This window comes from Strongylocentrotus purpuratus, unplaced genomic scaffold (genome assembly GCF_000002235.5).
Source record: "Strongylocentrotus purpuratus isolate Spur 01 unplaced genomic scaffold, Spur_5.0 spur5_scaffold_14, whole genome shotgun sequence".
Lineage (NCBI taxonomy): Eukaryota > Metazoa > Echinodermata > Echinoidea > Camarodonta > Strongylocentrotidae > Strongylocentrotus > Strongylocentrotus purpuratus.
Window position 1 is genome coordinate 6,232,393 of NW_022145599.1, and position 26,692 is coordinate 6,259,084.

Genomic DNA, 26,692 nt, shown 5'->3' on the forward strand with positions numbered 1-26,692 from the left:
AAAAATATGGTAGACACAATGATATCTGAGCCCCCCCCCCCCTCAAAAAAAAAAAAATTGGGAGAGGGCTCAGTAATATTTGAGCCACACCAAAATTATAAGTGGCTTAGAGATAACTGTCCCCCACCAAAAAAAATGGTGGTTGTTCAATTAATGTCTGAGCCACCCCCCCCCCCCCCCCCCCCTCCGCACACACCCCTCTGAAAGATAGAAGGGGCAGGCTTAACCCCAAATCCGTCTTAGTTTGTTCCTACTAAAAAAAAACCCTGCCCCTGATATATTAGAATGCATAACATGGGCACGATTTTTTTTTTGCCCGATAAAGACCCGAAATTTGACCTGTGTTAAAATAAATTAGGAGGAGGGGGGGGGGGGGGGGCTCAATCCGAGCCCCACCCAAAATATGATGGGCTCAATGATATCTGAACTCCACCCACAAAGAAAGAAAGAAAAAAAAATGAAGTCATGCGAGATGATTTTTTTAAAATTTGGATAAGAAATTATTTCTGAGCCCCCCCCCCCCCCCCAATATTTTGTGGGAACTCATAACGCGGATGGAAATTTTTTCCTTGAAAGAGAATTGAAATTTGACTTTTGTTAAAATATCTTCGGAGGAGAGAGGAGCTCAATGATAGTCGATTCCCAACAAAAATATGGTAGACACAATGATATCTGAGCCCCCCCCCCCAAAAAAAAAAAACAATGGGGTAAGGGCTCTATAATATTTGATCCACACCAAAATTATAAGTGGCTTAGTGATAAATGTACCCCACCCAAAAATTTGGTGGTTGTTCATTGTCTGAGCCCCCCCCCCCCCATCCGCACACACCCCTCTCCAAGATAGGGCCATTAGCCCCAAATCCGCCTTTGTTCTTCGTATGAGCAAATTTTCAAACTGAAGTGCACGCGAGCTGATTTTTTTTTTCTCGATAGAGACCTAGCTGAAATGTGACCTGTGTTAAAATGTATTGGGAGGGGAGAGGGCTGTATATAGGGCCAAGTTTCGTAAAAATAATGCAAATCGTAAAGATGCATAGCCTACGTTACACACTTCAAATGGGGGTGTTTCCATTTGTTGACCTCACCTTACACCCCTAACTCTAAGCATAATCTTAAACATAACCCTAACCCTACCCATGTCAGCTAGGATGACAGGGGGTGTATACATGCAGGTAACATGTGGAAACACCCATTTGAAGTGTGTGAAGCCTGTGCACTTTACAATTTTTTTTTTTTTTTTTTTTTTTTTAACGAAAAGTGGTCCTGCAGATCGAGGCTCATATAATTTTCGAAATGCAAAAAACCCAACAAATTAATGATTTAGTTTCTTATTACACCCTTTAGTTGGCATCTCACTTGTTCGACGTTGGAGTCGAGGGCAGAGGCACCTCGGCCTACGTTGTACTGTATAGAATTATATAGACTCAGACTAGCGGGAGTGGCGTAAACAAAAACAACAATAAAATAAAAGCTGGAGACTTGAGGTCGATGGATCGAACTCGATCTTGTAAAGTTCTAATTTTGAGGTTGTCCCAACAGTACAGCAATTAAATGTCTTTACCCCCACCCTCACCCTGCCCCCTCCCCCTCCCCCCATCCCGTACAACGAATCTTTAAATGCGCGTCCCGCGTCCATCACAGACTGGGAGTAAGACTATGCGTTGAACCGATTTCTAAGAAGTTAATAATCCCGCACGGGCGATGTGTCGAGCTAGTTTCTAAGAAATTCCCACGGAGCGCGGCGGACATGTCTACCTACGTGTGTACTATACTTCTATAATCCCCATGTTTGGGTGTTTTGTAAACAATAGATTTCCCATCGACAGCACGTGCCGAATCTTGAATCTTGAATTTGTTGCACCCAAAAGCTACGTTGACAGCTGTCCGAGGAGAAGAGTCAAGACTTGATTATCTACGGTACCTTCAGAGTACTGGCGTTGCGTTGGAAAGCGAGAGGTAATTTTACAATGCTTTTTCTTTCAAGTTTTACAGTAACGTTAACTTAATTAGATAACAGTTAATGTGTTACAATTTACAAAGTGTTACAGCTACTAGTACTACCACAGTGTTTTGTTACTTAGATTCACACGTTGTGCACTGTAGTGTACTGGGCGAGACGGAGCTAAGTTACGGTGTTAAACAGTTATTGGACTAACGTTGCTGTACTAATCCACAGTAGCTATAGACTCTGGCAATTTGGAAGTCTATTTTATGTTGGATCTAGATCTAACTTTATGTCTAGTATTAGTAAAACTAGATCTAGTAGATCTAGAACTTAAAGGTACTATGTCCCTTTTGCAGCCAACCTCAAATTCTGTAGAACTTTGCAGGAATTATGAATAGGGTCTAGCCTATGTCATGTAGGCCTAGACCTATGTCCTATCTGTGAAATTTAAATGTTAGCAGTGTCCTCATATTCAAATTATGCAAGGAAACCCGTTTACTTGCTAGACTTCACTGTCAGACACTACTGAGTGACTGACTGGCTTTTTTTTCTTCTTTGGTCATAAAATACATGAAAAGAGTTGTAAAGGGTACATGAGCATTTGTCTAGATCTACATCAATAACCCACTTCTTGTGATGGCCAAGATTAAACTGATTGAATCTTTGCGCAGCATAAAACGTAGACCTCTATGACCATTCGGTACAGTTGTCTGAAAATCAAGACTATTACTTTTGGGCTCTAGGCCTATAGCCCTAAAGTCGATTTGACAACTAATAGATCTAGTCGTTATTTTCCCACTTGAAGACATTTTTAAGCCCCACTTTGTTTAGGGAAGTTCTAAATTAGTATTATCTTTCAAATGCAGTTGGAATTTAACTTTTTCATTTTTTTGGCCTGCAAATGGGACATAGTACCTTTAAGTAAGAAGGAATACAATGTCACTTTACAAATATGTTGACTGGGCTAGGCCACTCATACACGATGTCAATACAAAGTATAGGCCACTCATAACACGATGTCAATACAAAGTATAGGCCACTCATAACACGATGTCAATACAAAGTATAGGCCTAACAGTTAGGCCCTGGCCGAAGTTAAAGTGATCTTTTTAAAATTTGATGGTCATAGATCTAGTCTACTCATAGTTTAGATCTACAACTGTATGATGGAGGTACTTTTAATCCACGCACTTTGTTTTGAAAGGCTAAAAAGTCAAATAATTTAACATTTTTTATCAACGTTTTTTCCTCATTAAATACTAAATATTCTGAGGATCATTTATAGAGAAAACTTTGACAGGAATATTTGGTGAATGTTAACTCTCGTGTCGATTACGTGACCGCTTCAATTTTTCTTTGACAAAATCAAGCGGTACATTAATCCACGCACCACAGTTTTAATACAGGAAATGAATGTATATTTTCGTTTTCTGTCTCAATGAAGTGTATTCTTGATGATTTCATGAAATCATAAAAATACAAGAAACCAATGATTTTCCCTCAAAATTGTTGTGATATCGCGATAGGCTTGTTGTTTTATTGTCTATCCAAAAAAAATGAGCGCATATAACGCGTCGCATCGCGCGTATTGAGGGATGCGTGGATTAATGTACTGCATGGATTAAGGTACCTCTACCATACTAATAATACAGTTGTTTATGAAGTCTTGAAGAATGTTGTATAAACCACAAATATTTTTTCAGGCATTTTTTATGGCAACACTTTCTTGCTGCTAACTGTGTGTTAGACTTTCGAAATTTGTGATTTTTTTTCTTCACTTTTTTGACTTGTTTAAATTTCTAGATGAGAATAGAATTATACTTTTTATAGATCTAACAAAGTTAGGTCTAGACCTACATATTACATCTAGATCTAGATCTGTTTACATTGTAGAGTATTGGCATGCACCCCCCCCCCAAAAAAAAAAAGTATCTGAAAGGCCCACTTTTTTTAACTCTTTGTTTGCTTTGTTCGCCGATTTGCACGGACGTAGGCGTGCCAACTTCGCATTTTTGCACAGATGTATACGAGTCAATTAGACATTCATAATACCGCTCGCAGTGTGTAGCCACGCGTTGCGTTTACTATTGTTTACATTGTATACATCGCACACTTTCCGGTAAACTGTTTTTCTTCATAGTGTTACATTCGAAATTACCGTGTATTTAGCGGTTTTCTTTGGATTTTTTTTACTGATGTTACGATGGCACCTGCTGGAAAACGTCAACGTGTGTTTAGTGTAGAGGAGGCTCGAGATCTTGTTACTATGGAAGCATGGAGCATGGACTCTGATTCCGACGAATCGAGCAGTGACGAAGACTCTAGTGATAAAAGTGTTCCCTGAGAGTAGACTGATAGAATAAGAATGAATAAAAATTAATGAAAGAGCTAGAGATGACAGCAAGAAAGAGAGTAGACTGATAGAATAAGAATGAATAAAAAAAATGAAAGAAGGAGATAGAGATGACAGCAAGAAAGAGAGTAGACAGTGATAGAATAAGAATGAATAAAAATAATGAAAGAAAGAGATAGAGATGACAGCAAGAAAGAGAGTAGACTGATAGAATAAGAATGAATAAAAATTAATGAAAGAGCTAGAGATGACAGCAAGAAAGAGAGTAGACAGTGATAGAATAAGAATGAATAAAACTAATGAAAGAAAGATGTATCCTGTCTTGCCGTCATCTTTATATCTTTCTTTTATTATCTTTATTCATTCTTATGCTATCAGTGTTTACTCTCTTTCTTTCCGTCATCTCTATCTTATTATTATTATCATTTTCCTATCTATATGTACCCTATGTCTTGCCGTCATCTGTATATCTTTTTCTTATCAGGTGGGCTGTATCTAATACAGACCACCTTATATTTTTGTTAAAATCGCCTTTATTTATTATTTATTTATTTATTTATTTATTTATTTATTTTTCTTATTTCGACCCACTTTTTTGTGTTCAAGATAATTTGAAAATGGTTCAATCAAATACCTTGAAATTTGACACACATATGTATAGGCATATGAACAAAACACAGCAAACTTTTCAACCTTGACCTTGACTGATGACGTCATCTAGGCGCCATTTTGTGAAATTTTCTGAAAAATTACTCATGATCATATTTTCATAACGGTACGTCATTTCTCATTCATATTTATCATGATTAAGGTCAGTATCAGTCCGGTCAAATTAAGGTAAAAAAAACGCGCGCGTGCGCGTACGTCCGCGCGTCAATGCGCGCGCAACATTTCAAAATGCTCAAAATCGTCTCAAATTTATTTTGCATACGTTTCAGGTCATTTTAAGCATTTTTAAAAAAATCGCGCGTACGAGCATGCGCGCGCGTTTTCGCGCGTTACACCATTACACAACATAGAATCGCCATTTTTTTTTCTTTCATGATATTTCTCATATGTTTTCAAGGAATTTGATACCATGTTTTATCTCTTTATGACCATTAATAACAAGATGAGCGTTAATTCAAGATAAATGTCAGTGCGCGCGAGCTCTTTTATTACATAGCATATATGGCAAAAACATGCCTATACAAAATCCATTATAGCTCTTTGGAATAAGCCGTGACCTTCAATTTGTTTTCATATTTAGATAGAGTATGAGTCGGAAATATGATTTAATGTCTCATTTGGCGATTAAAAATATTTTGACATCATCATAATGGCCTTCGAACTAAAAATAGGAATTTGCATAATATGACGTCAGCATATTTATGGAAAATCGATTGTATCTCTGTATATATTGATCGATTTTCTTCTTCAATTTTCGATATGTTTTAGCTAAGATAATTCTCTACAAGTTCAATTGTAACCATTTTTCATTTTGATGACGTCATCAGAGTAAATATTTCGATTAAAGGCCTCATGTCAGAAATTTCATAATTTGCGTGTTATGACTATAGAAGGTGAATTTCATTCACGTAATGAATCTACATGATATTGTTTTTTAAGAATTTTTAAGCAGTATCTCGCTTATTTTTGCTCTATTTTGTTTTCAAATATAGTTGACCAGCCCACTATACTTGTTCCAAACAAGTATTATATGTCTAGTTTATTATTTATTTTTCTTATTTCGACCCACTTTTTTTGTGTGCAAGATAATTTGAAAATGGCTCAATCAAATATCTTAAAATTTAACACACATATGTATAGGCATATTCACAAACACAGCAAATTTTTCGACCTTGACCTTGACTGATGACGTCATCTAGGTGCCATTTTGTGAAATTTTTTGAAAATCAACTCTTGATCATATCTTCATAACCAAAAGTAATTTCTCATTCATATTTATCATGATCAAGGTCAATCAGTCCGTCAAATTAAGGTCAAAAAACGCGCGCATGCGCGTACGTCTGCGCGTCAATACGCGCGCAAAAATTTTAAAATGCTCAAAATTGTCTCAAATCTTTTTTGCATACGTTTCAGGTCATTTTAAGCGTTTTATAAAAAATCGCGCACAACGCGCATGCGCGCGCGTTTTCGCGCGTAACACCATTACACAACGTAGAATCGCCATTTTTTTTTCTTTCTTGATAATTCCCTATTTTGTCAAACAATTTGATACTATGTTCATCTCTTTATGACCATTATTTTAAGATGAGCGTCCATTCAAGATAAATGTCAGTGCGCGCGAGCTCTTATAATACATAGCATATATGGGCAAAAACATGCCTATACAAAATCCATTATAGCTCTTTGGAATGCACCGGGATCCTTAATTTTTTTCCTATTTAGATAGAGTATGAGTCGGAGACATGATTTCATGTCTCATTTGGCCATTAAGTGTATCGTGACATCATCACAATGGCCTTGGAACTCAAAATACGATTTGCATATTATGACGTCAGCATATTTATGGAAAATTGATTGCATCTCTGTAAATATTGATCAATTTTCTCTTCAAATTTCGATATGTTGTAGCTAAGACAATTGTCTACAAGCTTTAAAATAACCATTTTTCATTTTGATGACGTCATCATAGTGAAAATCTCGATTAAAGGCCTCATGTCAAAAGGCCTTCATAATTTGCCTGATCCCTGTAGAAGGTGAATTACGTTCACGTCATGAAACTACATGATATTGTTTTTTAAGAATTTTTAAGCAGTATCTCGCTTATTTTCGCTCTATTTTGTCTCAAATTTAAGTTGACCAGCCCACCTATACTTGTTCCAAACAAGTATTATATGTCTAGTTATCTTTATTCATTATTATGCTATGAGTGTAATACTCTCTTTCTTGCTTGCCGTCATCTCTATCTCATTATTATTATCATTTTCCTATCTATATGTACCCTATGTCTTGCCGTCATCTCTATATCTTTCTCTTATTATCTTTATTCATTCTTATGCTATCAGTGTTTACTCTCTTTCTTTCCGTCATCTCTATCTTATTATTATTATCATTTTCCTATCTATAATTATGTACCCTATGTCTTGCCGTCATCTCTATATCTTTCTCTTATTATCTTTATTCATTCTTATGCTATCAGTGTTTACTCTCTTTCTTGCCGTCATCTCTATCTTATTATTATTATCATTTTCCTATCTATATGTACCCTATGTCTTGCCGTCATCTGTATATCTTTCTCTTATTATCTTTATTCATTCTTATGCTATCAGTGTTTACTCTCTTTCTTGCCGTCATCTCTATCTTATTATTATTATTATTTTCCTATCAATATGTATCCTATGTCTTGCCGTCATCTCTATATATTTCTCTTATTATCTTTATTCATTCTTGTGCTATCAGTGTTTACTCTCTTTCTTTCCGTCATCTCTATCTTTTTATTATTATCATTTTCCTATCTATATGTACCCTATGTCTTGCCGTCATCTCTATATCTTTCTCTTATTATCTTTATTCATTCTTATGCTATCAGTGTTTACTCTCTTTCTTTCCGTCATCTCTATCTTATTATTATTATCATTTTCCTATCTATATGTACCCTATGTCTTGCCGTCATCTCTATATCTTTCTCTTATTATCTTTATTCATTCTTATGCTATCAGTGTTTACTCTCTTTCTTTCCGTCATCTCTATCTCATTATTATTGTTATTTTCGTATCAATATGTATCCTGTCTTGCCGTCATCTTTATCTCTTTCTCTTATAATCTTTATTCACAGTAAAGTCCTTTCATTTCATATCACTATTTCTCTCTCATAATGTCTCTCACGTCCGTTCTCCATATTTTATTCATTGCATACTCCACTCGTCAATCATTTCTGATAATAAGCTCTCTCACAATAAAGTAAATGGAAAACAATGCAATATAGTTTATATTTTAAGATTGATTCATTCTTTCTTTGTATATCTATGGCTGTGATAAATGTACTTGAAATCAATTTTATTGAGGGGTAAAGAAGGTGAGAGAACAGATGCGGTGAACATTCATAATGAGACATTTCAATAAGATGCTGATATGTCATGTATATCACATATAATATATTATGCCTATACCATTTTTACATGCTCATACCAGTGGGCAAAATCAATAACATTCTCTTATTTCTTATTGACTTATCATGGCACAACAAAGAAAAACATCCCCACGACGTCCCTTTTCATGCCCCGCTAAACCGGACATTGACAATAACCTGGGGTAATAGGGATTTCAATGGGCAGATTAGCCCATTGTCAAGGGTGGCTGAGCGGGGTACTTTCAAGTCTCTCCCTATTGAACTTCTTTTCTTCAACAACCTAAATACTAACCTTCTGAATTGTTAGAATACTTGAGCAAGGTATGTAAAGAAAGGTAAGAAGTCCACCTTTCTAATAGATTCGATTTGAAGATGTCTTATCATTGCTAAATAAGAAATTCTAGAGGGATAAAAAACTGCCGTAAATAAGAAAAATTAAACATTATATAATTATGATTATTATAAAAATGATAATTCAAAATATAACAAATGACGGTTCATCGAAAAGCACGTTTTTCCGGTCTACAACTTTGCTGCACAATATTTTTCATCATGATCATCCAGTGAAGAGTTATAGCCTCTTGATTCAGCAGAGTCAATAAAGATTCCCTCGAAATGTGTGACCCTAAAAGAATGTGGCACAGGGGGTTTTTTTAAGTGGCGCATAAAGAGTTAAAAGAACCTATTGTAATTAATGTGGACCATTTATCAGGGGAGGATTAACAGGATCCTGTTAATGAGGATTATAAAAAGCGCTTAAAATGCCTTGTTTTCAGGTAACTAGATCTATATGAAAAAATTTCCGCTCGCATTATTTGTTTAAATGAAACCAAAACTAGAATTTCATCAATTATAATATATAATTTTTACCACAAGCTTTCCTTTGATACATAGATCACCAAAAAACGCCCACTGAGTACCCCACATCAAACTGGCAAATATTTTGAAAAATAGGCATTTGCGATGTCGTCTGCTATCAAGGGTGCTGGCATGTTTATGATCTGTAGTGAGACCCCCTACATGCAAGTCTGTGACGTATATTTGGACTTTGATAACATTCCATATTACCTTTAAAATTAATTAGATCTAGATACAATTTTGATATAAAATACGCTATACAAATACATAAAAATAATATAATGATAGAAACATTATTTGTTTTACTCAAATTTTAGGTTTAAACATTGCGATAGAATAACAGTTATATTGTTAGGAAGCTTGTAACTCCCATTGTGTAAGATTGGCTGCATACCAGCATATGAATGACTAGACTTCTTTTTCATTCATTATGCAGATCGTACAGCTGATCTAACACAACGGGAGTACTGTGAAAAAAAAGTTCTTCAACAATTACATGTATGTGGATAAATTAAGATCTACAAAGCTTGCTAACATCCTCGTTCTGATTAAACAGTTAATGTCATGATTTTCATGCAGTTTTCGGGATGAACCGTTGCTAGAATTTTATTTTGAAAGGGATTTTACATATTAAATATATAAATGCAATGCAAGAGGTTTCTAACACTGCACATTTCTTTTAATTTAATATACTACACAAACAGTTCGTTTATGATTGTGAAAGACCAGTAAGGGTTTGTCCATAAATACATGTACGTCAAAAATTGGGGGGAATGGAATCATCATGGTGCCGCCCAGGGCATACCAAAATGGCTTTGAATGCTAGCGTAATATTTGGTTTACACCTTTACATGTATGGAAATATTTAAAGAGGTGATTCAGGGATCATATGAAATGTGAAAATGCTTCTTTTTGCACACAGTATGCCTTTGCGTTTTGGCTTTTGGCCCCCTTTTTATAGGAAATACATATCCTGCTCATCAGGATTTAGAGGAGTGCATGAGCCTAAAATTCCCTGTGTTCAGGTTGCTTTAAATATAAAAAATGACCTCGTGTTTTGCGCTCGCATGATTGATTAAGAGAAGGGAGGGGTATTATACATGTATGTTCATGGAAAATTTAAACTCAAAAAGTGCAATGATTAGCCTACTTGACTTCAGGTCACTTTATGAAAATTTCCACTCACGATTTGCACTCGCATTATTTGTTTAAGGAGATACATTCCCTGTTCATGAGGATTAAAAGGAGGCACTTAAAATGCCTTGCTTTCAGGTCACTCTGAAGAAAAAATGGTTAATGTTGGATCTGCCTCTGCAAACAGTTATTTTGTATCAAAGGTCCGTTTTATCAACTTACGCACCCCCCCCCCCCCCCTGAAAAATCCCATTTACAGGCCTGCCTTACCATACCCATATTGGCAAAAGAGTACAAGGTTATAACTAGACCGAGGTATCTGTCTTCAGATACATGTCTAGGTTATAACCTCATATAGTGGATGAGTGGTTAGATCTATAACTTTACGCCTTACCATACCCATATTAGTAAAAGAGTACAAGGTTATAACTAGACGAAGTATCTTCAGATACATGTCTAGGTTATAACCTTATACAGTGGATGAGTGGAATAGATCTATAAATCTTAAACTTTTAGTAGAAGAATACTTCAGAGTAATAAGACTAAATTAGACATACATGTTGATCTAGTTATAATACTACATCAAGTAGGCTAGATGTATATAGATCTTGACCTATACACATCATATGTATGTCCCCCCTTAATCTAAATGGCGTAACTTTTTATCAAAAGACACTGACACTTACCTCTTGTGTTTACAGAACAATTGATGATACATTTTGGTAACAAGATCTGATGTGAATTTTTTCAATAAACTGAAGGGATTTTGTAATTTTTTTCCAATTTAGGAGGCTTGAACATTGCAATTTGTCCCCTAAAATTATGCTCACCAAACCGTGCAAAGACACAAAAAGTGTCAGGATAAGTCAGTTGCAAAGGGGTCTAACAATGGATGATAAACAACAACAGTACTTGAACTACTACACCATATAAAAGGAAATTGCCAAAATGCACCGACCCCCCCACCCCCCACCAGATAACTCTTGTGACTTTAAAGAAAATCCAATCTCAGGGCATCCAATGCCAACATAAACACTGATATTTCGGTCTAGCCTAGACTAGTCTAGATCTATGCAGGTAGTGCCTTATATGTTTTTTATTAAAAATTGAGTTTTTAATTCATGTTTAAATGTAAAACTTTGATTTATTCCCTCTGATCATACATTTAAAGATAAACTCCAGTACTGGTAAAAAAAAAAATTAATTCTCACAGAATCAAACGAAACTTACACTGAATGTTCAAGATTACAAATAAATGACATGTGCCAAACAATTTTGGAAGAAAATGTATACTGGCTGAGTAATGAGCATAGAAAGACAAGGAAACCAAGGTAGTACCATCCCCGACACCATGTGTGTTGTCCCATATATAGCTTTCTATGTGAGTGTTTGTTACTTTACCAAGACTCGGTCAAATTTATTATGATTTTGATGACTCCAGAACCTTGCAGTGCACACCAATACTTACATGCTACATGATCAACTGTTTCTGATCCTTTCACACCTCTACTTTCACAATGCAAGCGCATTACCAGTACTAAAGTTTATCTTTAAGTTTAAGGACACTCTATGGGTTACTTGTTAAAGAATTAGAAGAACTAAACAGTTTACATTTGCCCATAGATATATACCAAACACCTGGGCCTGCGTCTACCACGTGCATGTGCATTGGGTTGCTAACATAGAGTTACATGTACATACGCAGGAACTGAGTGCGCGCACATGAATAAACGCACTTAGCACCCAAGTCGAGTTGGGTGCCGCGCGTCGAGGGTAGACCCGTTAAGTTCTTCTAACTCCTTAACCAGTAACCCATAGAGTATCGGATAAAGTTCTTTGGGGTTTATTTTATGTATTCTAGCTGTTCAAGATCTAGTGCTTCATGCTGAAGAAACATGGCTGTTTTGGATCCACTGACAGAGTTGGAGAGTGCAGCTGAGCCTGATGATGCTCTTCCAAACACACAGATGACAGGTAAGTAAATTATGGGAAAGAATTCTTAAATAATGTGCTGTAAGTGAATGCAGAAACAAATGTAGCACAGCGAAAGTTTGCAAAATGGACATAGATGAGAACTAGTAGTAGTGGGTCTTTCCATAACCTGACACCCTAACCCTAAACCCTAGGGTTAGGATTAGGTTTAGGATTAGGGTGTCGGGTTATGGAAACACCCAGTAGTAGTAGGCCTACATGTACTGTGAATTTTCAAAGATCATTGTGATAATTGTGTAAATATCTTCAGCTTTCATAGCTATTGTTCAGTGTATTTTAAATTCACAGCATATTGAATTGAATTGAATTTATAATATTAACAACAATACTATTATTTATTATCATAGTGGTGTTACATAATACATGTATGCTGTAATGTTTTGGACGATTACAATTCCTAGTTTTTTCAGAGCTTGTTTTTTCCCAAAATTGTAAACAGATTTGTTTTGATGTTGTGCAACATGGACAGAAATTGAGCTTTTACACAGTCTGTCATGTTGTCTACATGTACAATGTATCCCTCATTTCTAGGAATAGCTAAATCCTTTCATTGACCTTTCCATATAAAATAAAAGAAGAGTGCCAAACAATGTAAACCATTTAAGCAATATCATATTTATGAATGTACTTAGGTCTCCAGACAGAGCTTGAGAGTGAAGCTGATGAGGATCTACATTGTGAGACAGGTATGTTCTGGGAAAATTCCATACAATGTTTTGGGGAAAAGCAGAACAAACTTTAAAGAATGAAGAAAAACTCAAAAACTTAAACATGACTTAAAGTATCATTGAAGAGCAGAAGACTTTATTCCTGCGTTTATATTGAAGTAAAACCCCAAATTTGAATAAAACAGTTCTATAGATTTGTCTTCATTTTGTAATTTGACAGAATTTGAGCTTTTGCTTTGCGTGTGCATGTTTATATTCTGCGTTCTGGTATTTAAGCTTCCTTTAAATGACTTTTCCGTAAACTAAAGAAGAGTGCCAAACAATGAAAACAAAAGCAATGTCCCCTATGATGAGTAGCTATTCAGCTCATACATGTAGTATACATAGTACAATAGACAAGATTAAGTGTGCTGGTCAATGCCTTAATTGGGTCATGAAAGTGAATACCATTTTCCTATTGCATCTGATTGTACATATATATATATATATATCTGCCTTACTGTTGTCAGTGTAGAATAGGTGGCCCACTAATTTTTTACAGTTTACACTATGATTAAAATTTTGTACTTACAATTTTCACTAAAATTCTTATTTGCTACACAAAAAAGATAATTAAAAAAGTATTCAATTCTATCTAATTCAGGAATGTGTATGTTTTTACAACACCAAGACAATTTGAACTACAAAAAAAAAGGTGAAATCTGACAAGATATCATACACGTACATGTATTTGCATGTCAATAATAAATATTGCAACTTTCCATTCACATTAACATTAAAGTTTCCTGTGAGCATGTCACATAGCTTGCCTGGTCTATTCTTTTTTCCCCTTCATTTGCTATATATCCGTATTGGACAGCACAAGTACAGCTGACTGTCTGCTGTCTTTGAAAAAAATAACACCATGCATGGTTAGCAATTAGCATGGCAGGGCTTAATGTATCTGTAAAAGACAAGTATTATGCCCTTACCTACATTGTATTATGTTAAGCGTATGTGGTATACATGTACATGTACATCTTTTCATTTGAATTCCTACAGGTCCCTGGACTCCTGGTATCTTTATCACTGAACTTGAGAGTGATGCAGATGAGGATGCTTGCCATATTCCAAGGAAAAGGGGTTAGTGTAACATCACTTATGAGTAATTGGTGTTCAATAAAGCTGTATGAAATTTTGGGTGAATTGACACTTGGTCTACTCTCACTTTGTCTAATGCCCGTTTGGTCTCATCCCACATTGTCTAATATCCCATTTTGTCTATAACCAGTTGGTCTAATAACCATTTGGTCTAATTGCCACTTAATCCATTTCCTATTTCTTCTAATTCCCAGTTAGGCTATCCCATTTCGTCTAATACCCTCTTGGTCTAACACCACTTAGTCTATCTGATTAGATGAACTGGTAATAGACCAGATGATCTTTTGGCAAAATGGGGAAAAGTATTATAGACAAAATGGTAGTTAGACCATTTGATAATTAGACAAAATGACAATCAGCCTTAGTGGGAATTAGTCCAAGTGATGATTGGACCAAACGGCAATTAGACCAAAGTGATAGTAGACCAAATGGGTTTAGCCATGTTAGTGTTAGATGATGTGGGAATTAGACCAACTGGTAGTAGACCAAGTGGATATGAACCAAATTTTGAACCATGAGCTTATTTCAAGTCAATTGTTATCCATATTGTGACTGGGCCTTTTATTTTATTTGAGGGCAGGAAATGACCTGGGATGGGTGTCAATACCATACATGTATGTGCTAGACATTGAACAATTTAAATGATTCTGTTAGAAAAAGAGTATTTGTTGAGTAATCAGCATAATAACCAAGGCATGATGTAGAAAGACTGTAATTTGATCAGTATTGACCAGTTGTTTTTTAGCTAGTAGTCAATATTTGATGATATTTTTGCTAGCCTAAAAAAAGCTAGTACACACATCTCAAAGCAGTCAATATATCTATATTATATCTTCAAAAATATTTGTGTTACCAATCTGGTATTAAAAAAATGAGCTTACCCTGTTCTTTCATCCAACTGGCATGTCATTAGGGCTAAATTAGGCTAAATTTCTTTGAAAAAACTTCACATTTTAGCAAAAATTGATGTTAATCTTGGCCAAAACGGTTCATATTTTTGGCTCACTTTTTCTCACCACAAACATTTTAGATAAGACTTGTTATGCCTCCACCTCTGCCTCATGTTTTCGGGTTGTCCGTCCGTACCCCCCTACCCCCCCCCCCCTACCCCCCATTGGACAAAGCATGTTTTTATGTGTGTTGGTTTGAATTTTTTTTGTTAATCGGGGTCTACCAAAATCCTGCGCCTGCAACCCCCCCCCCCCCCCTTAGCAAAAAGCTAAGTTGAGTCAATTAAGATTTTTGTATCCATTTATACTGCAACATAATGATAATGATTATACAAGATATAGTTAAGTCATTCTTCATTTTTTATATCATTGCACAGGAAAAAAGAGAAGACATGTGACATTTCAACTGGAATCATCATGCAGTGATCAAGAGCAGAAAAAAAGAGGTACTTACTCAAACAATCTGATATAACAAAGTAATTCTTAAGGGTCTTTCCAACATTTGCCCCTGCGGTAAATAAGTTTGCACATTGACCCCCCCAAAATGGCGTGTAAACCGGGCAATCAAGATGAGCAATACGCATCGCAACAATGCAACATCCCATTTTCCTGGCATGTGATTGGTCAAATATTTTTGCCTCCAGGAACCAAAATAAAAATTGCTTAGGTTTTGATTGGAGGAGATGCTTCTTCGTATGTGAACAGTCTGATAGGTTTATTACTGCATCGTTTTCTCATTTACCGCGGGGGCAAATGTTGAGGAGGTTTACCTGCTCTTATGAGAACGGCCCTTTATTATAGTAGACGGCAGTTTTTTAATGAACCATGTAAGTACATGTATGATATTATTTAGAAAATGTTACCATGGCAATCGCCAAAGACTTCTGTAGGTAAATGGTAACAAGTGGATTTGACAACGGGATATTTCAATTTTGCATGGCGATCCAAATTATATTGTACTTCAAAGCAAGTAAAGTCCTTCAGAAGTTGCAACTTGAATAAATTTTGAGAATTTTACTTCATTCCATTCATACATGTACATAAGCTGGCTATGCCGCACAAAGATTTGGTTATTCTTGTAGGCTTTCATGCCTGTTTACAACAATGGAGACGTAACTGCTTTGTTTTTTACTTCCCCTTTTGCAGTTAGAACTGGTCATCAGACATTTATAACTGTCCTTGCAGGAAGATGTTGTTCAACAGATTGTCTGGCAAGAGTCACACGAGCAGATGCAGCTGCAGCTCGGATCGCTTTTAAGGAAAAGTCGCTGGGTGATCAGAGGACATGGCTGATGGAGTACTTCAGAACCCACTCTTCTCGGTCTGAAAATGAAAGTCTCCAATTCTCCTACAACATCGGTTTGGAGCAGGTGTGTGCCACAGCCTGGCATCAAGTCGTTGGAATTGTGAGGTCAAGATTCTACTACTGGCAGAAGCAGTTCAGAGGTGAGGTTCATATTTCAAAACAGTTTCTTTGAAAATTCATGGCCTTTGTACATAATGTACTGGGCAAAAAATGTACATAAACCCTAAAAGAATCTCCCATATTCATCCAACGTATTATTGTCCTTTTTTGTTTATAGAAAGCTTGCAGGTAGTTAAACTTGAAATACAGAGTGACTGTTGGTCATTCTTATTGGTTTGGCTAAAACTCTTTTTTCCTGGCTCATTTGTATGATATAAACCTCTCACAAAATTATAGGTAAAATTTCTTGTTTTGATATCTCAAAATCATTTGAAATAAGTTCATCTTCAGAAGAATATGAGAATACTGCATTGGCATTCAATCAGAATTGATATCAATTAAACACAATCTTATCTCTAAACAAATGAAGAATTCACTGTTGACAAAAATGCATTTTGCAAGATTTGACTTTCTACTTGGTCAGATATTCAGGTGTCCTGCATATTCCATGATTACATTATAAAAATTGGGCATCATTGTCTAGGGGAATGAACAGGCTTTCCAATGGTGCCAAACTGAAGTATCATTTAATCATTTAATACAACGAGAGATACCCTTTCTCAAACTTGAATTGCAGAACTTTTTGTGAGGGGTTTTCGTGTACGACAGCTGCATTATCTTTCATTACTCTTATGTAGCTTTAACACTTACTGTACTGGGGGGTGGGGGGCATCAGCCCACCCCTGCATTTTCGGGGATTGTGCTGTAACCGCTATTTGCTGTTTTTGGAAATCAGTAGGATGCGAATGCTAGAGAGTTACCTGACCTTTTGTGACCAAAGGTCAAGCCGAAAATTGAAATTTTTGTCATCTTGTCTACCAAACAAATGGCAAAGTGAAGTTTCTTGTTTGGGTCTATGAATCAGTAATGTTTCATTCTTTAGACTAGATTTATCATTTACTCAAACTGTAAATTGATCCAGATAATGATCTTAAGTATAAGAAGTCCTAAAACAATAAAATACATAAGAATTGAAAAACAGTAAAATACATTAGAAATTCATAATGGGGCGCCCAGTGTCAAATCTGACAGACATGGCGCAGTACAAATGGCCGTTATTATATTATTATTATTATAAAACAAGTATATGGACAATTCAATTATATGATAATGTCAAATAGGCTTTTAAGAAACTTTTTGCCAAAAAATAAACTCTGTAAAAGCAGCACAGCATTTATGTTCCTTGAGCAAGGCACTTTGTCTACATTGCTTCACCTTACCCAGGTGTTAAAATGGGTACCCTGTAGGATGCGAACGCAATGCAGTTGAATTGGCATTGTGTGCGCCTAATAGGTGACCAGCTGGAATGCTCCCCAGGGAGAGGAGATTGTGCACTGTAAATGCTGTTTTTTTTTTGTAATTGAATCCAATGACTGGGGCAATAATATGCTGTGAGCGCTTTGGTCTTAACTCGTAAAGCGCTTTATAAGAGACTGGTATTATTATTATTTATTTATGTAATTCATAATAAAAAACATATTCATGAATAGAATTTGCATAAATGACAAAGTAAGCAATTTTCAGCCAAAAATATAGGTAAGGTCTCTTCCTTTGCGCAATATCTGAGGCGCATGCCGAGTTTTGTGGTGATCAGCCATTTTCGATATTTCTAGTTATTTCCATGCATGCATTTAATTTGTTGTGAATAGATGGACTGCTATACCCATTGCCTGCTAACTGCTTGAGGAAAGGACACAAGATTAACAAAACCCTAAACGCGAAGACAGAACTTAATGCATTTGCTCGTTCCTATGGAGACCGAATGCCTGACAGAGAGTCTGTAAACCTTCCACATGGGTTCACAAAGCGAGAGGTGTATAGAAGAATACGACAAGATAATGCTGAGGTTTGTTCTGAGACTCACTTCAAAAGGATTTGGAGAAAGGAAGAGCAGCACATCACAATCCCCAAGGTATTGTAAATTCCATTGACCCTAAACTGTACTGGATGGGAGTGAGTGGGGCGGGACGCTCAAAAGCTCTAAACATAGGTTGTTGCATACCATAATCAAAACCGCCATGTTTTCAGCAATGCCACTTCATTACTTTTTATTTTGACACTACACTACCGTAAGTTTTTGCAAAAACAGACAATTCTTTTATAGTGTCATATGACCCATCATGATTTCAGGTCAGTTTTTTGTACAAAACATATTGCAGTTTTAATGCACTCCAAATGGGCCAATCGCCACAAAATTATGCAGAGATTTTGCCATTAGTTTCGCGGAAATTTGCTTATTTTATCAATAATGCTAATTTATGCAAATTATACCCCCGGTACAGTTAGGGTTAGACATAGATGAATTTATGATTCTTAGCCAGACGAAATCTGTTAAATTCCTGAGGCCTCTTGTATCTTTGTGTCAATATATTATTATATTAGTCTTATAACATCTACATTTATATGCATCAAGAAAACACATCCATAACATTAATTTTGTAATTAACAATCCTTCTCTTTGATATTTTTCTTTTTTTCTTTATAGGTGAACCGCTTCTCTAAGTGCGATGTGTGCACAGAGCTGAAAATGAAGCTTGGCAAGACAAACGACAAAGATGTTCGAAGACAATTGATTGCACAACATCAAAAACATGTAGAGAAACAAAGGTACAGCAAACTTTGATTAAAGCTTGAAGTTAATGTTGTAATTGATTTTGATGTACTTTTTTTTCTTTTAAGCATTTAGAATGAGGTGATCTGTGATCCAGTATTTTAAGTGCAACAAATGACAACCATGGATGTATTTTACATGTAGCTACAATATACAACTAGAGCTATGTCATTATATGCTTTCCTCATAGAAGTGAATATTTCAACAAAGATTTTGAAGGAGACAAAAACCGAGAAAGCTTAGAGGAATACTCAGGCTCCAAGATAAGTTGCTTTAAATAGAAGCGGCAAAATTGGAGAAAAATAACAGAACAAATTAAAAAATTGGACAACAAATATTAGCAATAAGAGAGTAATGAAATTCTTAATGGAAAAAAACAACAACAATGTTAATATATTTGAATAGGTGACCACAATAAAATATTGGCATTTGAACTGCCTATACGGATGTTTGGTTCTAATCAGTGGATATTTGACGTGAAAAGCCTATAGTAGAAGAAAAATACAATAGTAGGGAAAACAGGAGAAGAAATGTAGGCACAAGTTCATTACTTTAAAAAAGTATATTGGTCACAATTAAGTATCATTGATATAGACGTAAACCTAGCCAAGTCTCAGATAACACATTCAAATTACAATTTACTCGTGTATTTAAGGCATTAGTATTGGTTTTGTGATCAAAACTTCTAAGCATAGCATGACTCCTCATTGCTCTTTACCTTCTTTTCAGCAGCAGTGAGAGACAAAAATATTACAAACACATCCGCAAAGCGAAGTCACAGCCAGAGAAATACATGAGTGTAATCATCGATGGGATGGATCAGCACTGCACATCAATACCGCAACTCCATCCAACACCTAAAGCTCTGAGCTACAATGATCAACTGCACACTCACATCACCGGTGCACTTGTTCATGGAAGAGGTCAACACGCCTACATCGATTTTAACGAGTACCCACATGACAGCAACCTAACCATTAATATCCTGCTCAACATCCTGGTCCGTTATGCCGACTCTCTTCCACCAGTCCTCTACCTACAGCTGGACAACACTTCTAGGGAGAATAAGAATCGACATCTCTTTTCTTTTCTGTCCCTGCTCCTTGAACTCAATATCTTCAAGAAGGTAATGTTTAATACATGTTCTTTTTAGTAATTAATTGTCAATATAAGTATTCAGTCTGTAATGATGCTTTATTTAATCGCAAAATGAAAAGGAAATTTTGTTTATTTGAACTTGTATTGGATGGATAAGAGAATGCCTTTGTCTTGGAGGTTCTTTTCAGAATCATGTAAAGGACGAGTCAGAAATAATGATATACCTCGGAAATTGCCCATTGTTTGAGAATAAACATTATAAATATTCACTTTTGTCAGAAAACTATTCACAGTTGACAGTAAATTAAAGTAACTTGGTAAAAACCCAATTGCACCAAAACCTTGGGTTTAAAAGTACATGATATTTTGTGAAGGGATATGTAAATATAAAAATGTTTGACATGTACTGGTAGAGTACACTTTCCCGCTGCATGCAGTACCATTGCTGTTGGGCATCTATTCATGAAACAGCGTTTGAAAGTGGGTCAAACCCACTCTCTCGAAGTTGTAGTGTGAGCAGGAGAGAACAACGATGCAGAAAGAGTGTGAAAAAAAAGAGAAAATATTCATGATTACAAATTATTTTCACCATGGCAAATTTCCAAGGTGAATCATTATTTCTGACTCACTTTTTATGATGGGGGATTTTGCACTATTGTATTGTTGCATATCTTCAGTTGATCCTCTGTTTTAATCTATCAAATACATTTACTGCCCAAAATGTCTGATATGTGTAGGCATCATAGGGTTAAAAAAAGATATTGTGACTTAGAATTATTTACTTTACACAGATACATGTATACCAATGGTAAATAGTGTTTTGGGTTTTTTGTTGTTGGTCGTAGCCTATTATTCTCGGAAAGATTGAACCCTATGAACGGGAAAGAGGTAGTGCACATTAGAAACCATGGGCAATATAAAGTTGTCATCTTTGTCATCAGTGTACATATGATTTGTAAAGCGTAAACAAAAACAAGCTTTGATAAATATGTTTTTGTTAGATAAATGTTCTGATAAATGAAGAAAAATTTCAATTGAATAAATTATCCCTCATGCTTATTGGGTTGTATCATTGAGGAATGTCCCTAAAATTCAATTTATTCCATACTGTTGTTCACCTTATAACGTTTATTGTTTGCATTTAGATCAAAGTTGGCTTCTTGATGGTCGGTCACACACATGAGGACATCGACCAGTTCTTTTCAAGGATTGCAACTCACTTGAAGAAAAGGAGCACCCCATCTTTTCCAAAACTTCTGCAAGCTATTCCCGCCGCTTTCCACAAAGCTCACTGCCCTACAACAGCGGAGCGCATCTTACACCTCTTTGATGTTCGCAAATGGCTTCTTCCCCATCAACACAGCATGTGCTATCACAGTAAACCACACATATTCAAATTCGCACTGCACCAAGGAAAAGCCACCCTACAAACAAAAGACTGGTCAACTACACCACATTGGAGAGACACCACTGGCATCAACCACATCCTGTCATCACATCCAGACGGACAACCAACATTGGTAGAGAAGTCATTTGCGGACATCAATATCATACATCTACCAGACAAGCTCCAGCCATACTTGGAAGAAGTAGACATTGAGGCATGGAGGTCCCTCTATGAGCTACTCACCTTGGAAGAGGAGGAGAATGAAGGTATCATTTCTGTCATTTTTTAAACTTCCAAAATTGATGGTGTTATGGTATTTTTTTCCATCACCTATGAAACATTGAAAAATACAATGTAGCATCTTCAAGCTTTATGGCCCAAAACTTTGACAATTTGTATTGAAGTCTTGACTGTTACACCCCTTCATGGCACAATTCACAAAAAAATCTTAATAGCGAACTAGGCTAGTGGGACACAAAAATATTGGTTTATCTAATGCATATAACCATTGACTACAAATCAAATGGATGGTGGTCTATAGAAAAAAGAGGAATGGCTGTTTTACAGAGAGCCAGCAAATTACGCGCCAATTTATGATATTTGATTGCCTCTCACAAGGGAGCAGCTGAGTCAGCAGCATAGATAAACCTGAGAGGATATTTTTGAGTTTTTCTCCACTCATTCTTTAAAATTTTTTTTTTTAGAGATAGATATTATGGTATTGCTATTTTTCGAGATTTAACCCTATAGCCTGGATGAGGGGGGGGGGGGGGGGGGGGGGGGGGGGGGGGGGGGGAAGGGGGACTAATTTGGCCCCCCCTTAAAACATTTTTCACAATAACTATTTAAAGCGAAGACATTCTGCGCTGAAATTTCATGACTTTTTTCCTTCACATCTCGCGCAACAACGCCCGGGCATGCAGTTCCTATGCTACACATAATTTTGTACATGTACTTGCACATCGGACCCAAAATAGCTCAAAAACGTGGTTTCTTGTAGAATTTCAATACAAATTGTGTATTAGCTAATATTTTTAAATGTATTATTATATCTGCTTTCACAGATTGAAATCTATTTCGTTTATGCTAGTTATGATCGCATAAGTGTTGCCAACAAATTTCATTGAAAAAACAATAAAAATGAAAAGGTCGAAAAACAGAGAAATTAAAAAAACAATGAAATACATAACTTAATTTTGATACTGGATTTTTTTTTAAAGTACGCTTGTTAAGAATAATACATAGAGTGTCTAGATCAAAAGAACAGCACATTTCGAGCTGTTTTGAGTGATTTAGAGCAAAAAAGGTCTAATTTCATGCTTAAATTAGCATAATTAGCATAATCGATTAAACAAAATATTTTTCAGAGAGATTAATATACGATTTTGGAGATTATGTTGCAGGTGACGATTTCATCACGATCAGGCAGTTGAGGGGCGAGATCTCGGGGGGGGGGGGGGGGCTAAATTAGCACCCCCCCCCCCCCCCCCCCCCCCCCCCCCATGCACTGCATAGCCCGGGCTATATAGGGTTTTAAAAAAATATATATATGACCTTTCAAGAGATTAGGTCATAGTATCATTAGATAAAACGATTATTATTCCAAGAATTTGCCACTATATGTTTATATAACTGGATGAAGGTAATAACAACCTATCTAGCTGGCTGATCATAAACTTTGATATTTTAGCACACTGTTTCTTACATCAGGGCTATAATACATTTCCTTTGTGTGTTTTAACAGAAGATTCAACAGTGAGATGGCCTATATGCGATCTACTGATAATGGCCAAACAACCAACTGACAGACCACAGCTTGAGGAGCATGCTTGCAACACAGAGGATGAAACATTCAGACAGGTACATGTTTCATTAATATGTCCCTTAATTAAGACAAAGATATTGTGAACCATATTTAGTATTAAATGTATTTTAATCGTTATTTACAACTTGAGTTGCTTTCTAAAAAAAAAAAATGTAAATCATCTACAATGCTGCATGACTAACACACTCAGCTTAATTGCATCTTGAGTGCAACATTATTCCCTAACAGAATTTACACTCTGTATAGTCTTCACACAAGATCTAGCCCCTAATATATATACATGTAAGCCCTTGCATAATTCCAGTCATTACAGTAATTACAAGTCATGCCGAGTATTTTGGGGTCAGGTCATGTCAGGTAAAGATTAGCTTTGGGTACTAGTGATTGCTATACGCTTGTGCATTAGTTGCAAAAGTCTTCCCAAATTTTTGTTGTTTTTGTTGTTTCTTGTTTTTTTTTTTTCTTAAACATCAATGTGAGCACCTCAAAAAATTGTAGTTATCTGCATTTACGTAATCGTAGGTATCGCACATCTGCATTTCTGCATTGAATTGCTACAATACACAGACAATGGGAAAATCGTCAATTTGCACGTTACCCGATGGTCAAAACTTTTTATATTTGGCATCAAAAGATGCGCAAGACTCTATGCTATAAAGTCATGAAAGCTCCCGGCACAAAAAAAAAAATATCCTTAAACATATCCCGGTGAACGTACAGCCCTTTTAGGGTTAATTGAAAATCAAAAAATACAAAAATAGTAGAAGTTTCAACAATATTTTCTGATTTTATAAAAGAAAATTATTTATTAGGTTTCAGAAAGAATTACTATAATAATATGTTTATATGTTGTAAATAAAGTGTACATAAGGAATTGTCTTGAATCACTGATAATGTATGTAGTGGCACTACACTATTCGTTTTCAATTCACTTTCTTATTTTATTTATTTTACTTTCTTTTTCTTTTTGTTAGGTTCACATAGGACCCAAAGTAAAGGAACAGAGGACAGAAGTTAGGGAGAGAGACATGGTGGCAACATATCTCCCAGAGTACTCGACACACTGGCCTCAAGTTGGCTGCATTCGCAGTGTACATGAAGACAAGTCCCTACAGATCGAGTGGTACACAGGAACCTTGACTTCTAAGTGGAAGGAGGTAAAGGTACCAGTCAAAGGACAAAAGGGCAGGAAACAGCTTTGGGTTGAGACTATTGATTCTAGTTCTGTGATTCTCCCTCCTTTCTCACTGACTGCTGGAGAAAAACTTCCTCTTCAAACAGTGAATGGTTTGAGAGAGAAGCACAGTAGCTATTTTCAGTAGCTTTGTAGATCCTAGCTTAATTGGGCCATTGTAATTGCCTTAGCTATCAAATAATTGAGCAAAATAGTAGGCCTATTGGTTTCAATAAAATTGGAGTAATATTTTTGGGGGTGGGGGCTGTGAAGCACAAGTGGAGGAGCTTTTTAATTTCACCAGAGGGTCCTTAGTACAAATCTTAGTTGCATGAGATTTACAATCTATATGATTTAAACAGATGTAATTTTATCTTTTTTAATATTACTGTAATATTTTGAATTGAAAACTTACAAGCTTATTCCGCTGCCAGACATGGCCGGATCAGAAAATGTACAAGTAACGGATGGTACTTTTGTTTAATCCGTCATGCGGCTGTCACACTTGAGGAACGGATGTCGTTTTTTGGCATCGGTTGATATCCGTTAAAATGGTTTCATGTCCTTTTTGTCTCGCCTGCGTAGCAGGAGCCAGGCATAGGCGTCACTTTTTACACCGGCGGTGTCGGCGTCAACAATTATGTTGTACACCCAATAACTTTCTATATCTTCGAGCTAGGATCACCAAATTCTTACCAGTGGTACATTTCTTGAAGACTCAGGTCAAGTTCGAATATGGGTCATGGTCGACAAAGTTCAAAGGTCAAAAGGTCAATGAACTTAATATACAAAGCTGTACTTATGCTGTACACACAATAACTCTCCACAGCTTTGAAGTAGAATCGTGAAATTCATACCAGTGGTACATCTCTTGAAGACTCAGATCAAGTTTGAATATGGGCGATATCCGACAAAGGTGAAAGGTCAAAAGTTGTTGTTGTTGTTTTCCAGTTTTTACGGCACTGTCAAAAAGTCTATGAACTTTTTATTAAAAGCATAGTACACACAATAACTTTCCATAGTTTTGATCAAGGATTGCCAAATTCACACCAGTGGTACATCTCTTGTAGACTCGGGTCAAGTTCGAATATGGGTCACTCGTGTTCAACAAAGTCCAAAGGTTAAAAGGTCATTGAACTTAACATACAAAGCTGTATACACACAATAACTTTCCACAGCTTTGAAGTAGGATCGCCAAATTCATACCAGTGGTACATCTCCTGTCTGGTAAAAACTTATACGATTCAGAGAACAAGTGTCATGTATAAACTTATACAATTTAGAGAAGAAGTGCCATGTATAAACTTATACGCTTTAGAGAACAAGTGTCATGTATAAACTTATACGCTTTAGAGAAGAAGTGCCTTGTATAAACTTATACGCTTTAGAGAACAAGTGTCATGTATAAACTTATACGATTCAGATAACAAGTGTCATGTATAAATTTATACGATTCAGAGAATAAGTGTCATGAATAAACTTATACGCTTTAGAGAACAAGTGTCTCGTATAAATCTATACGATTCAGAGAACAAGTGTCATGTATAAATTTATACGCTTTAGAGAACAAGTGACATGTATAAATTTATACGATTCAGAGAACAAGTGTTATGTATAAACTTATACGCTTTAGAGAACAAGTGTCATGTATAAATTTATACGATTCAGAGAACAAGTGTCATGTATAAATTTATACGATTCAGAGAACAAGTGTTATGTATAAACTTATACGCTTTAGAGAACAAGTGTCATGTATAAATTTATACGATTCAGAGAACAAGTGTCATGTATAAATTTATACGCTTTAGAGAACAAGTGTCATGTATAAATTTATACGATTCAGAGAACAAGTGTCATGTATAAATTTATACGCTTTAGAGAACAAGTGTCATGTATAAATTTATACGCTTTAGAGAACAAGTGTCATGTATAAACTTATACGCTTTAGAGAACAAGTGTCATGTATAAATTTATACGATTCAGAGAACAAGTGTCATGTATAAACTTATACGCTTTA

The 26,692-nt window shown here is 35.9% G+C and overlaps 1 protein-coding gene across 2 annotated transcripts; it reads left to right on the forward strand.

Moving 5' to 3' along the window:
- The first annotated feature begins 709 nt into the window (after nucleotides 1-709).
- LOC115923448 lies at nucleotides 710-25,632 on the forward strand. 2 transcript variants are annotated; one of them, XM_030984061.1, is made up of 12 exons: nucleotides 710-1,956; nucleotides 12,227-12,339; nucleotides 12,990-13,043; nucleotides 14,067-14,147; nucleotides 15,493-15,561; nucleotides 16,301-16,561; nucleotides 18,230-18,492; nucleotides 19,066-19,187; nucleotides 19,924-20,317; nucleotides 21,435-21,942; nucleotides 23,421-23,536; nucleotides 24,476-25,632. In XM_030984061.1, exons 2-12 carry the CDS (start codon nucleotides 12,261-12,263, stop codon nucleotides 24,821-24,823), a joined length of 2,295 nt encoding a protein of 764 aa, XP_030839921.1. In that variant the 5' UTR covers nucleotides 710-1,956; nucleotides 12,227-12,260; the 3' UTR covers nucleotides 24,824-25,632. The 2 variants fall into 2 exon arrangements, with proteins under 2 accessions (XP_030839921.1, XP_030839920.1); XM_030984060.1 differs by having other exon boundaries at nucleotides 711-1,956; nucleotides 16,262-16,561.
- The last annotated feature ends 1,060 nt before the right edge of the window (nucleotides 25,633-26,692 follow it).